Source organism: Polyodon spathula, chromosome 18, assembly GCF_017654505.1.
Source record: "Polyodon spathula isolate WHYD16114869_AA chromosome 18, ASM1765450v1, whole genome shotgun sequence".
Taxonomy (NCBI): domain Eukaryota; kingdom Metazoa; phylum Chordata; class Actinopteri; order Acipenseriformes; family Polyodontidae; genus Polyodon; species Polyodon spathula.
In genome coordinates, this window is record NC_054551.1 from 7,972,102 (window position 1) to 7,984,943 (window position 12,842).

At 38.4% G+C, this 12,842-nt stretch overlaps 1 protein-coding gene across 3 annotated transcripts in view; it reads right to left on the reverse strand.

The window, feature by feature from the left end:
- Positions 1–4,842: 4,842 nt before the first annotated feature.
- Positions 4,843–12,842, reverse strand: part of LOC121330770 (neuronal-specific septin-3-like) — a 94,219-nt gene continuing 86,219 nt past the window's right edge. For all 3 annotated transcript variants that reach the window (XM_041277519.1, XM_041277521.1, XM_041277520.1), the window contains 5 exons: positions 11,816–11,933; positions 10,541–10,636; positions 7,856–7,952; positions 5,834–5,885; positions 4,843–5,240 (listed from right to left, as the gene is read on the reverse strand). In XM_041277519.1, coding sequence (XP_041133453.1) covers positions 5,075–5,240; positions 5,834–5,885; positions 7,856–7,952; positions 10,541–10,636; positions 11,816–11,933 — 529 coding nt within the window. In that variant the 3' untranslated portion in view covers positions 4,843–5,074. The remainder of the gene's footprint in view (positions 5,241–5,833; positions 5,886–7,855; positions 7,953–10,540; positions 10,637–11,815; positions 11,934–12,842) is intronic.

A 12,842-nucleotide genomic window follows, 5' to 3' on the forward strand; every position in this document is an offset into this window, starting at 1 on the left:
GACTTTTGCTGTTGGCAGACAGTTGCCAGCCGCATGTAGGTGTTTGTTTTTTTTATTGTCTAATCCTATATATACCCCCACTGTCATCAATCATACCTCAGGTTTTTTTTTGCCAGCGCTGCAGATGATTTTGTGTCGAGAGCTGGAAGGCGTCCACTTACCTCTTCTGACCTTCCCGTTAATCATCTGGGCTCATTTTCCAGAATATTTGGTAGAGAAGTGGGGAGAGGAAATATACACACCTGCAAAATCAGATGCTATCTCTCATGTCAGACAGTTCTTAACTGCATTGATAAGTATTGTTTTTCAAATTGTATTTCTCTGCTAAATTTAAAAAGGATTTACTAAACATGATTTGATTCTGTGAATGTTCACATCTCATGTTGAAAGGAAACAATAGTCAATACGTAATGACAGCTACATTGAAATTTTGAAGTTTCATTGAGAGTGCACTTTAGTTTTTAGTTAAAACTAAATGAAGAAAAAAAGGGTTTTTTTTTTTTTTTTTTTAACGTTATCCTATAGGTCTACCTTGCACCCCATTAAAAAGGTTCCAGACTTGCTTATTAGCCCTATGGTGCTTTGCATGTTAACTCCGATTAGGAAGTAACTTGCAGGTGACACCCTATTGCTACACCCTGAACAGTTTGATTAGAAGTATGGCAGTCACGTCGCTGTTTAGTCGTTTTATAAAATAACCGTTCATATTTCTAGAGGTATGGGGCATCCTTTCTCTGTGTATTGCACAGCATAAGGTCAGAAAACAAAACAAATGTACACACATGTAAATATTTAATAGTAGTCTTTATTCTACTCAAGCAAGTCCAATACTTTCAACAAAACTATGCTTCCTACCAATATTTGTTTGAAATGTTGGGGTGTGCCAGAATGTAACTAAATGAATGCTCTTTATGCTTTATGACCTCAAACATAATATCTGCCCAAGATTTAACACACAAAAAAATAAAGACTTATTGGCTTGATTGGTATAAAACCCCCATTCTACACAAACTCAAATGACCAAAACATGTTTATGTTGAAAACGAATCATTTAACATTGAAGACTATTTACTTATTGCACATTGTTAAATAATAATAAATTGCATTAAATGATATGACGTGCAAACTATATCTGCTATGCCGGTGCTTCAAATCCTGATAAAAACTATGGGATGCCATGTTTTTTCTAGATTTAACTTAAATCTTGTATTTTTTCCCCAGATTTGTACATGTTGTGAAATTATATATATGTATATATTTTAAATGTGTACATTCAGATATAATTTATAAATCTAGTTACAAGATTTAACATTTAGCTAAATGTTTAACTGGCCAGCTAAATCTGGAGTCTGTATGCAAATGAGCTCCGGCTGCTTTGTGCTTTCACGTGATTTGATTGGCTCTTGTAATACTGAAAAGTCAATTTTCCTGTTAACATTACAGGAGCCAATCAAATCACGTGAAAGCACAAAGCAGCCGGAGCTCATTTGCATACAGACTCCAGATTTAGCTGGCCAGTTAAACATTTAACTAAATGTTAAATCTTGTAACTAGATTTATAAATTACTTCTGAATGTACACATTTAAAAACAGATTTATATTTATTTTCACAGTATTTATAAATCTGGGGAAAAATATAAGATTTAAGTTAAATCTGGAAAAAAAATATTACCACTTTTTTTTTTTTTTTTTTTAACACATGGCACCCCATAAAAACGTCACTAAATGTCCATTGGTTTTTAACTGTTTTTGTGATTATTTTGTCAGTGCCATCTGGTGGCTGAAGCCAAGTATTGTTACACTGAAATTCATTCAATCTCAACATTGTGAAGGTACAGGTAGTGGACAAAAAAATGGAAACACCTGGGTAAATGAGGGACACCAAGTATATTGAAAGCAAGGGCTTCCACACAGGTGTGGCTCATGTGTTAATTAAGCAAATTACATCCCAGCATGCTTAGGGTCATGTATAAAAATGCTGAACAGGCCTGGTTGCCTATAATTATGGCTAGCATGGCTGCAAGAGGAGACCTCACTGGCTTTGAAGGGTGATTGTTGGGGCGCGTTTGGCAGGAGCTTCCGTGACCAAGACAGCTCAACTTGCTGATGTTTCACGAGCAACGGTGTCTAAGGTGATGTCAGCATGGAACTGAGACATCATCAGCAAAGGGCAACAGTGGGCAGAAGCGCATACTCCAGGATTGTGATATCCGTGCATTAATTCAAAGTGCAAGGCAAAACAGGCAAGCAACTGCAGATCAATTGACTGAAAATTTCAACCTGGGGCATGAGCAGCCAGCTTCATCAGTAACGGTCCACCGAGAACTCCACAGAGAGGGATACCATAGCCGGGTTGCAGTGCACAAATCACTCAACACACTTGGCAATGCACGTTTGCGAGTCCAGTGGTACAAAGAGCACAGACAATGGACTACCGAGCAGTGGAGAAATGTGACATGGTCAGATGAATCATCCTTCACCATGTTCTCATCAAATAGACGAGTGCATGTGTGGCGCCAACCTAAAGAACTCTACAGCCCTGAATGCTTGGTTCCAACAGTGAAGGGTTTTTCTAGTCTTGTAAATCAACCCTATTTACAGATCAGATTTATTTTACCCATAGATCAATTGGAGATGCTCCAGGTTGGTTTTCCTGCCCTTTCAGTTTCAGCAGAAGAAAGAACAAATCACACAGTAATAAACACACAAAACATCAACTAGCTCTTTTCTGTGACTTTTAATAAAATCCATAAACATTTACATTAAAACTCTGCAGTCCGTTCTCAAGAAGCTGTGATATTACTGAGTATAACAGCGACACTACAACTGGCAACCCCACGACCTTTATTAACCAAAAGCATTATGAATTTACTGCCCGATTTAATCATTTGTTTTCTTTCCTTAGGTGTGCTTTATTATTCTCTCCTGTTAATCCGTGACTTTTCGTTTGCTTTTAATCAGTTTTCCACAAGATGATGCAAAAAAAAAAAAAAATACAAAAAATACAAAAATCCCTTTGTGGAGACTAGTACCGGTAACTGTGGTTTCTTCAACATATTTGGGAGTCCACTAAAAGCTTTAAGAAGTTTGGTCTCACTCAAATTGTGGGTAACATATAAAATGCCTAAAAAATTGTTCCCATATTCTATCCATGAGAAGTACCTGTAATCATTTTAGTTAAACACTAGTTATTGTACGATAGTTTTAGTAACACTTTCACCAGTATTACTGTTTGGTATTGCAGCACACATGTGGTTTCTGTTTGTAACCGGGATGTGATACAGTCCTGGTGCGACAGTGGACTTACAGAGTGGCACTGCTCTGGTGTGACAATACTGCTTTAGAAAATCCTATGCCTGCTCACAGTGCTATCGGTTGGATCCCTGAATGTAGAGACTACTGAAGGCATCTTTCACAAGAAAAAGAAGGCTGACACTTCGAAAACAAGGGTGCATTACAAAACTACATGGCAATTTGAACCACTCCAGCTGTCAGTATTAGTAGCTAAAGAAAGTTAGGCAAGGCTTGGGTCATTGTAAAACCTAAAATGCAATGCAAATCTTTAAAAATAAATGATTGAGATTCTGTGTGTGTGTGTGTGTGTGTGTAATATTCCCTGTACATTTATTATCAGGATATGTGTTATTACTGTTGCAGTTCACTGTAATACTTCTATTCTTCGGTCTTGGCTTTAAAACAAAGTCTTAACCAGTATTACCCTAAAGCTTACTTGCATGTGTGGAGAAAGCTCTGTTCAGATAACCGAGGCAACCTGCTTTTTAAACAGGCAACTGGTGGGTTGCACAGCTGTGCAGAGAGCAAGCAGCGGAGCTAAGAGTATATACAGAGTATGGTTTGTTTAATCACAAATGGACTGTCATATTAAAAATGAAACATAACAAATGAAATCACTGTTAATACAGTACAAAAACATTCAGAACCATTAAAGAAATGAATATGTACAATAGTTGAGGGATTAATACCGCAGGCTCCACTAATCTTCAGAGCAATTCTGTTGCATTCTGATTATGGATTTAACTAAAAAGGAGTTCTGTTATTGGTTAAAATGATGAATTGATTCAGAAGAGAAACCAAACATTTTGTAAGGGGGGGGGGGGGGGGGGGGGGGGGGGGGTGTCGACAGGACTTTTGATCTATTAACAGCATTAGAAAGGCAGTCCACTTGCCATACAATACTCTCGGTGAGGCATTCGAATAAATAGGTCTTCAGCACAAGACTTTCAGTTCCAGCGAGGGGCACTAGATGGCACTGCTATTCAAGAGCTATCCATTATAAAGTTACTGCAGCCTGAGTGTAATGAATGCAAATACAGGTCTGTAAACACCTTTGACAAGCCCCCTTCTCCAAGGACAAATAGAACTTGAATATTTTAATGGATGTCACGACTGCCAAACAAACATGATATACGAGGAGAATCATAATGGGTGATTTTGTAAGCAGGGCTTGTAATCATATTTTTATGGCAATTGGGGAATTTTACATTTAGCTTTATGTCCAACAGGCTTTTTTGATAATTGTAACCTCACTCCAGATGCTGTTTGGCAATATGAACACTTCTTAAATATCTCACTGAAGCAAAAAACGATCAAAGCAAGAGCAAAAATTAAAAGAGGTTTAAGGTGGGCTATGAGCACACTTGATCAATGCATGTTTCTCTTTCACTCTCAAAGTCCATGCTGAGCACTGTTAGCTGTGCCTGTGGATTTGATTAACTGACTGAACGTTTGGCATTTGCACAGTACAGATGGGCTCAAATATACGACTTAAGGCAGCAGAAAGCTCTAGCAGGGTATGTTAAGGGGTGGGTGGGTGGGAACATAGACCTGGTGGCCCATTTTCTGTTGTCAAGCCCCACCCCAGAGTAGCCATGGCAACATGCCACTTCATCACCCCAAACCGGGAAAAAAAACCTGCCTGGTTCCAGTATAATTTCTTGGTAACGCTAGAGCTCTCTTTTTTTATTGGAGTACAATGCTGAGTGGGGAAGGAAGAATGGGGGTAGGGCAGCCAAAACCATTATCTGATGACTTTGTTTATGTTCTACTCTCTCCTCTAAAGGTTGCTCTCCGACTCCTTTCTCACCGCCATGCCATTCACTGAGGCCAGAGGCGACATTGAAAGTCCAAGGCCATTCAAGTTGCTTTCGTTTAATCTCCGAACCCGGTAGGTCTCATAATGGATGTTGTGTGTGACATCTTTCAAATCCTGCAGGTGTGACCTGAGGTGAAAAGAAAGGGTAGAGAAATGGATTATCCAAAGAGTTTCCCAGCCATTCTAGTGTATCAGTCATGGGGTACAGGGTTTAAGGTGATCTTGTTGCTGAAGTCTCATTTAACCCAGATATGTGGAAGGTTGTTATTAATACCTAGCAAAGAAAGTGATGCACAGCTTTTGACATTTAAGGCAGCAGGGGAACTCAAAGTACCATTGTTTGGTTATTTGATCCCTTTTGCAAAAGACATTACAATAAGACAAATGCTTTGGTGAGACCTCTCTGTCAGTGTCTTGTTATCTGAATAAAGGTCTGACTGACTGTTTTGAATGTTGGAATTCACATATATTTACTATTAAATTGTTCTCTGTAGTAGTTGGCTTCAGCCCCCCCCAGCACCATCTAGTGGCCACTGCTTATCCTACATACACCTTGTTCTATACATTAACATATAGCATTACGACTGCTTTCCTTTTCTAATCCATGGGTACCCTTGTGTTGCTCAGGTGTGTAATTCTGATCACAGTAGAAGCTCAAGCAATGCTTATTTCCATTCTTAAAGTAAGGCCATATAATGAAATTCATAAAAAGCTCCTTACCTGATGAGCAGATCTCTCAGGTTGGCAAACTCACAGTGTGCAACATTTTCAACTGCAAAAAGAAGCATAATGTTTACACAATGAATTACTACACTGAACAAATAAAGAACTAATAACCATGTATTATTGTACCACAAACAGTTCACAGGGATAATCAATTTTGACAGCGTGTGCACTCAGCCAAGAGGGATAAAAGCAAAACTTTTTATTCTCTGTCTAGTGCTGTTCCCAGCATGTTGGCAGGACATTTATACTGCAAGCCCACATCAAGTGCTGGGAATGTACTTTCTGTTACGAGAAATATGAAATACGAAATAACCAGCTTGTTCAGAACATTTATTTGTGTCTTTTGAATTCCCCAGACCCTTGGCTTATATTGCCGGAGCTGATGTTTGTTTACAGCACTCAATGCGCAGTGACAGTTAGATAGACTGATGATAGAATGCAAAACTTGCTCTGCCAATTTACTTTTCTTGAGAAACACAATCTTTAATGGAAACAGATCTTGGGTTTTAAGATTTGTTTTTAAATGGCTACACAAAACCACTGGGTGGCAATATTTCACAATGTTGTTCAAGACTATTGTATACCACTAGTATATATACCTCGCTGTTTAGAGTATAAAAAGCGATTAAGTTTTAGCTTCTTGCTTACTTTCCCTACAGAAGGGTAATCTGTACTGTAGCCGAGTGCTGCATCAGTAAGGCAGAGTCTGTATGGGTTGCAGCAGCTCAGTGGTTCGGCTGTTGAGCTGCAGTTTGTAAGACTGAGAGATTGGGCACCAGACCTGGTGATAAGTTCTAACACCTTGTCATAATAGCATGTATTTTGTCTAGATTTGAAATGACAATGCTAGTTCTTGGGTGCACAAGGTCAAAGCTCTGCCACTAAGATTCCAGCTGGTATTTTGGAGCATGAATAAGAGGCAACGTTTGACATTTTTACATCAAAATTTTGCACAGACACACAGTTTGCTTTTGGAGTTAGTAATTCAATACAACCACCCTGTTAAGTAATTTCACACCAAAACATATGCTGTCGCTTTCCACTGATAGTGACAACTGACTTGTGGGTGTGTGCGTGCCAAGCAAAATAACTGTATTTCTCTATCACTGTGCAGACTGGCCTGAATCTGGATCCAGCTGGAATAGCAGGAGATTAATCGCTCTCTTAACATCACAAGGGGACAGAATTCGGGTTTATCCTTCATCTGCTTTGGATCACAGCTGCCAGACGCCCCTGAACAGCTGGGTCTGATTAACCTGCAGAGCTCTGGTGTTTATATCTGCCGCAGCACTAAAGGGACAGGAAAGCTAGACAGCCTTAAACTCCTGCCCTGAAAGAGCTGACTGACTGTGGCTGGTTCGGATTTAATGCTACGAGTGACCCTGAAGTACTCAACAACTTGTTTCTCATTGCCTTTCAGTGCAGAGATTTAGTGGTGCACTGGGTTCTGTCCAGACCTCGACAGGGGAAAAGAAAAAGCTCAATGCAAGACAGAAGAAACAAAGGCCCTCTTCTGTACACTGAAACACCACTGAGCCCCTCAAGCAGCAGCTGCTGATATGTGACAAACTGACCAACAACTGGTATGTGTGTGTGTATCCAGGATTATTATGGCTAATTCCAAATCCATTTTACAAGTCTTATAGATCCACTCTCACTCTGAGACACTGCATTGTACTGTGATTTCTCCTTTTGGTTTCCTTGGCACTGTATTTATCTCTTGTTTGCATGCTCTGTGTGGCTGCATGTGATCCAGTAACTGTACAGAGTCCTGAATCCCCCTCTCTCTGCGGTAGGTGGCTACACACTAAACTACAATAGTCAGTCGGTCCCTTGCCAAAATGAACACTATCCTGCACTTTAAGATGTGATAACCAGAAACTGCTGAGGTTTAGAGTGGACAACCCAGGGACCGGGGTGCTTGGCAGTGAACAGTGAAGTAGTGGATCTGGAGAACCCATTACAGGTTTGATGAAGCAGCAGGCTGGAATCTGACATTAGTTCTGAAACACTTACCTTCAATGACTCCCCACTTGGTTTTTCTACCCAGGACGTTTTTTCCATTCACTTGGTGCTCTTTGTCTGTACCCACCACTGCAAAGGGGATCTTTTCCTGGGAAGGGTAACAGCAGTCGCGTTAGATAGATGCTTTCATTATCCCTTTCATGCACTGTTGCAGTACATTTCAGACATTCTATTGCTGTGGTTTTGTGACTTCTGTCACAATATTTCATCTGAATGTAGAGCGGATAGCCAATAAAAGGCTGATATTTATCAGCTATGATGGAATCGCTTTCAACCACAGCTATAAAACACTCAACAGTGCTTAATTTAGAAGTACTAAAAGAACCTTGACAAATTCAATGACAAACATCTATTCTTGGGAAGGTGAAACATTTGAAAGGTGTGACTAAAAATGAAAAATGATGGATCAGTGGAGTTGAATCAGATTGTGCGAGATCTTAAAATGGGAAATATTTTCTGGTGTAATGCTGTTACCTTGTTAATTCTGAATGGGCTATCTGTTATTAGTTGTGCTATTGATTGCTGCTCTTGTTTTCCTTTCTTGGAGTGTTTGGGTAGCGTGCAAGACTGATATGCATGCATGCAGTTTGAAATTGTGGTTGTGTTGGGTAGAGTGCAGGGAGACTGGAGTGTATCTGTACTAGTGCTCGCAATGGTGTCTATGTTGGGCAAATCTGAGGGCTACTGAATTGTCAATTTCACCAATGTACTGAGCGGTAAATTGTTTACAATAAGTAATGTAAACAGAGTTATTGTTTTGAGACTTACCTGTTAGTTTGTACTTGTAATGGTAATGTTGACCCGTGGGCAGAGTGCATAGTGTCTGTGGCAAGTGCACATTTTAATTCCCTTGATGAGTTTTGTTCTTTTTGTGTATTACAGTTTGTTTCCAGCTATCTCTTTCATATGGTCTCTAGTTTTGTAAAATTTGTGCTGGCCATTGATTTCTTAGGTGGTTTTGTGTTTGTCATTTTCATCGTGGTCGTATGGTCTTTTCCTTTTCTGTTTGTCAACTGTCTGTTTTGTTTGACTGGAACTTTTGTTGCTGCTTCTCGTCCTCTTTGTGCTGTTCTGGTGCTTTTAGGGTGGATTATATTTGATTGAGTTGCACTCTGACTAGATGACATCAGATTTTATTGTAAAATGTGTACATATATATGATCGCAGATTATGTTTTTTTTTACAATTGAAAATTATGCAGAATTTTATTTTTGTATATAAAATAAAATCAACCAATAGACAATCTGCATTTTTGTCCATAGCGGTCCAATCATAGGTTCACCAATGGGAGTCAAAGATCTGCTACTTGTTATACAGGTGTCCAATCACGAGTGAGCAGAAGCAGGATATAACTGGGAGTTTAACCAATGGGAAAGTCAAAGATCTGCCCTGATTTTACAGTTGTCCAATCATTAGTGAGCAGAATCAGGACATAAATATGCTAGGGTGGGTAGGGTGTAAGAATAGCTGAATTTCGCGCGATATTGCTTATTATAGAGACCATTATTGAGAATTATATTTGAGAACTTTAAAGTAATAAAGTGATTTTTACAAATAATAATAATAATAATAAAAATCATAAGAAAATGAATTAATTTTCAAGAACTTTCTCAGAAAAAATGGAGGTATACACCACAAATACCTGAACTCACACAGGAAGGGAAGGGATATACTCGCCACTTCTAAAATTGAAATTATGATCAGCAGCTGTCAATTAAAAATAGTATAATGCTGGAACTGTATTTTGGTCAGTACAGAAAAAGTGATATGGAACAACATGGCTACAACAATCTAGGATATCTAACAAAGTCAGCACAAAAACATGAGTGTTCCCAAATACACTTGTAAGCCACTGTTATACCGAAAACTTTTGGTCAAATCCAGATTAAATATTCAACTCAATAAGCAGAAGTGCAGGGATAAAATACATCACAATGAGCAAGTAAGAAGCAACCGTGAGGTTCTTAAACGCTTGATTGACTCTATTGTTTACTTTGGCAAGTAAAAACTGGCATTCAGAGGGCACAGAAGGCACCAATTCCTCAAATAGAGGTAATTATGTGGAATTACTTTCTCTGATTTCGGATTACAACAGCATGTTCAGAAATTACTTGTCAGTCACAGTATACTCAGGTACCTGTAACTAGCAGCTCAGCTGTCTTGTGTTTTCAGGTATGTGAAAACCAAAGACATGTGAAAACTACATTACATGTAGACATGCAATGTAAAAATGTGTTACATTTACTAAAATACTACTACTACTACTACTACTAATAATAATAATAATAATAATAACAATAATAATAATAATACATTTTTAAAAACACTAAATTCCCATTGGGCTTATTTTTAGTTATTTATTAATTTTTTTGAGATCCTGTTGATTTTAGTATTACTATGCAAGTACACTGTTACCTTTATTAAAAATGTGCACAGATTAATCTACTGATTAATCAACTGATGACTGATTATCCCATAGATATATAATATATATATATATATATATATATTATATATATTATATATATATATATATAATATATATATAGATATATCCAGACTGTCTCAAATCAGTAACCACCAGCTTTGCCCAGCACAGCTATCACAGAGCACTGGGAGTATAGATGCACTCCATCAAACCAAATCTCTTTGAAGAACCGTATTGTAAATGCTTACCCGGATTTTGTCATTCAATATTCTGTCTTCTGCATCCTCATCGTACTCCTTCTGTGGGTACACTTTGATGCCATTGGTCCACAGGTCCTGTCGAATCTGTGAGGGTAGGGAAAGGGAAGTCTTTCAGCTCAGGAGGAAAAGAGCGCCAAAGTCTCAAAAGCCTGGATTACCAATTTCCCCTTTCTTCACCATCCACAAGTGTAAAGAAAAAAAAGTTTCTATGTGCGATGAGCGATTTGTTTGGAATTTGTGCTGTTGCTGTTACAGCTGTTTTAATGAGAACAAAGCGTTTTTTTATTTTGAAAACATCTGTTTTGGTGATCTCAATGTCATCACTTTGAATGGAAAAGCACATATCCAAAGTAAAATGGTGCACAAAGACAAACATAATGTTAAGTCTATCCAGGTACAACAGTTCTTTTCTAGTGGCTTGGTGGTGTTTTTTTAAATGTATAAAATTTGCCATACGCTTTCTATCCTGCAAATGCACCAACACACAGGGGAGGCCCACAAAATGCATTGTACAAAGATTAGATTTCACTTAGAAGGGCATGTAGGTTTGTGTGTTTTACTTCTGATCCCAGTTGAATAACTCACAAAGCATTTGTAAATTAGAATTAGCTGGTCATGGTTACCACTTCTCATTAACGTTTAAGGGGTGCTTTGACTATTAAAAAATTAGAGAGGATCACATGGGCTCCTTTCACGAAAGCTTTTTCCTGTGATGATGATTTTTCTAGGTTATTTAACATGCAGAATTTGGAAACTGTGCAGAGTGGTGGCTGGAAGGCAGCTTTTAAATGGGAAGGATTATTCCTTTATGGAAGCGATCACAGTGGGGTCTTTCCCAAGGCATGGCAGAGGAGTAGCAGGGATAGGTTAGCCTGACACCACCCTTAGGGCTCAGCTGTGTGTCCATCACATCTCCCCCTGACTATCTGAAGAGAAGGATATAAGGTCTTGTGACTGCAGGCGCCTCAATAGAGATCAAAGGCCAATCAAGTTAATACCTAGGCATCTCCGTTCCTAGAGGGCAATTCTATTGAAAGTTTAATGAGTATCATTTTAATGATTAGGTACTTGAGGTAATGGGCTGAGGTTGAATTGGTTCACTTTAATAATTAAGGACACAGGTTGGAACAGAGACCTGCTCTGGAAGGGTCAAGGCTACCTAGCCCCAATTGGTATTTGGAGACCTCTAGGTACAGTAAAAAGTGGCAATGTTGCGCCAATGCAATACTACTTTGTATGTAGATCTTTCTCTGTGTTACATACCCGCTCTTTGAACCGCTGTCTCTCGTCCAGGGTGAGGGTGTCCGATTTGGCGATCACTGGGACGACACTCACTATTTTACCCAATCGCTTCATAAACTCCAGGTCCAGGGGGCGTAAACTAGTGCAGAAAAGTGTTTTTTTTTTATTTTTAAAATCACTGTAAAACAACTAGCAAACAAAGATGCAACTAAAGGGTATGGTCTGATGATGAAGCAACCCTTTTATCCTTTGGGAGCGACTTCTGTAGTGCATTTATATATAGAACGGCTCCATACTGCCGTATTCTACTACTGCTCTTAATTCTAAGTACTTCCTGTATCTTGCATTTAATTTTTCTCTTATTAGTATCCGTAGTCATGATTTTTGTAATTGCTCTTATCTGAAATCATTGTCACCGATTTATCATACTTACTATGTGCCCTTACTGGACTTTACTCGTATAAGCAAATGTTTTCACTATAAGTTAACTGCTCTTAGTTGAACTCGCTCTTAAATGTAATTATTTACTGTATTCTTTATTTTGCTCTTATTTGAACTTGATCTTTTTTGCTACTGATTTTATTGCACTTTATAACTGCTCTTACCTGTAATATGATACTTTGTAAAGTGACATTCTGTAATGTGATATTTTGCAATATGATACTCTGTACAAGTTGCCCTGGATAAGGGTGTCTGCTAAGAAATAAAATAAATAATTTGTGTGCAGGATTACATAATTTTATGGGAGTATATTAATATTAACTTTGTATTGCCAAATATAACCATATATAATCTACTATTTTAGTGCCATCGATTATTATACAAAAACTATTGAAATTCTTGTTGGATTTTCTGCATCTCCATATAAGTAGTTAGTAATATTTCTATACATCTTTTCTTTATCTCCAGACAAATTAAACCTGCTGCCTTCCCTATAACCCTGTCCACCCTTCTTGACGTCCGCCTGCAGCTCCAAACCATTCCTCTTATCGATTTTGAAACATTACAGCTCAGGTCAGAGGAGCTGGAGGCCTGAGTCCCTGTACTA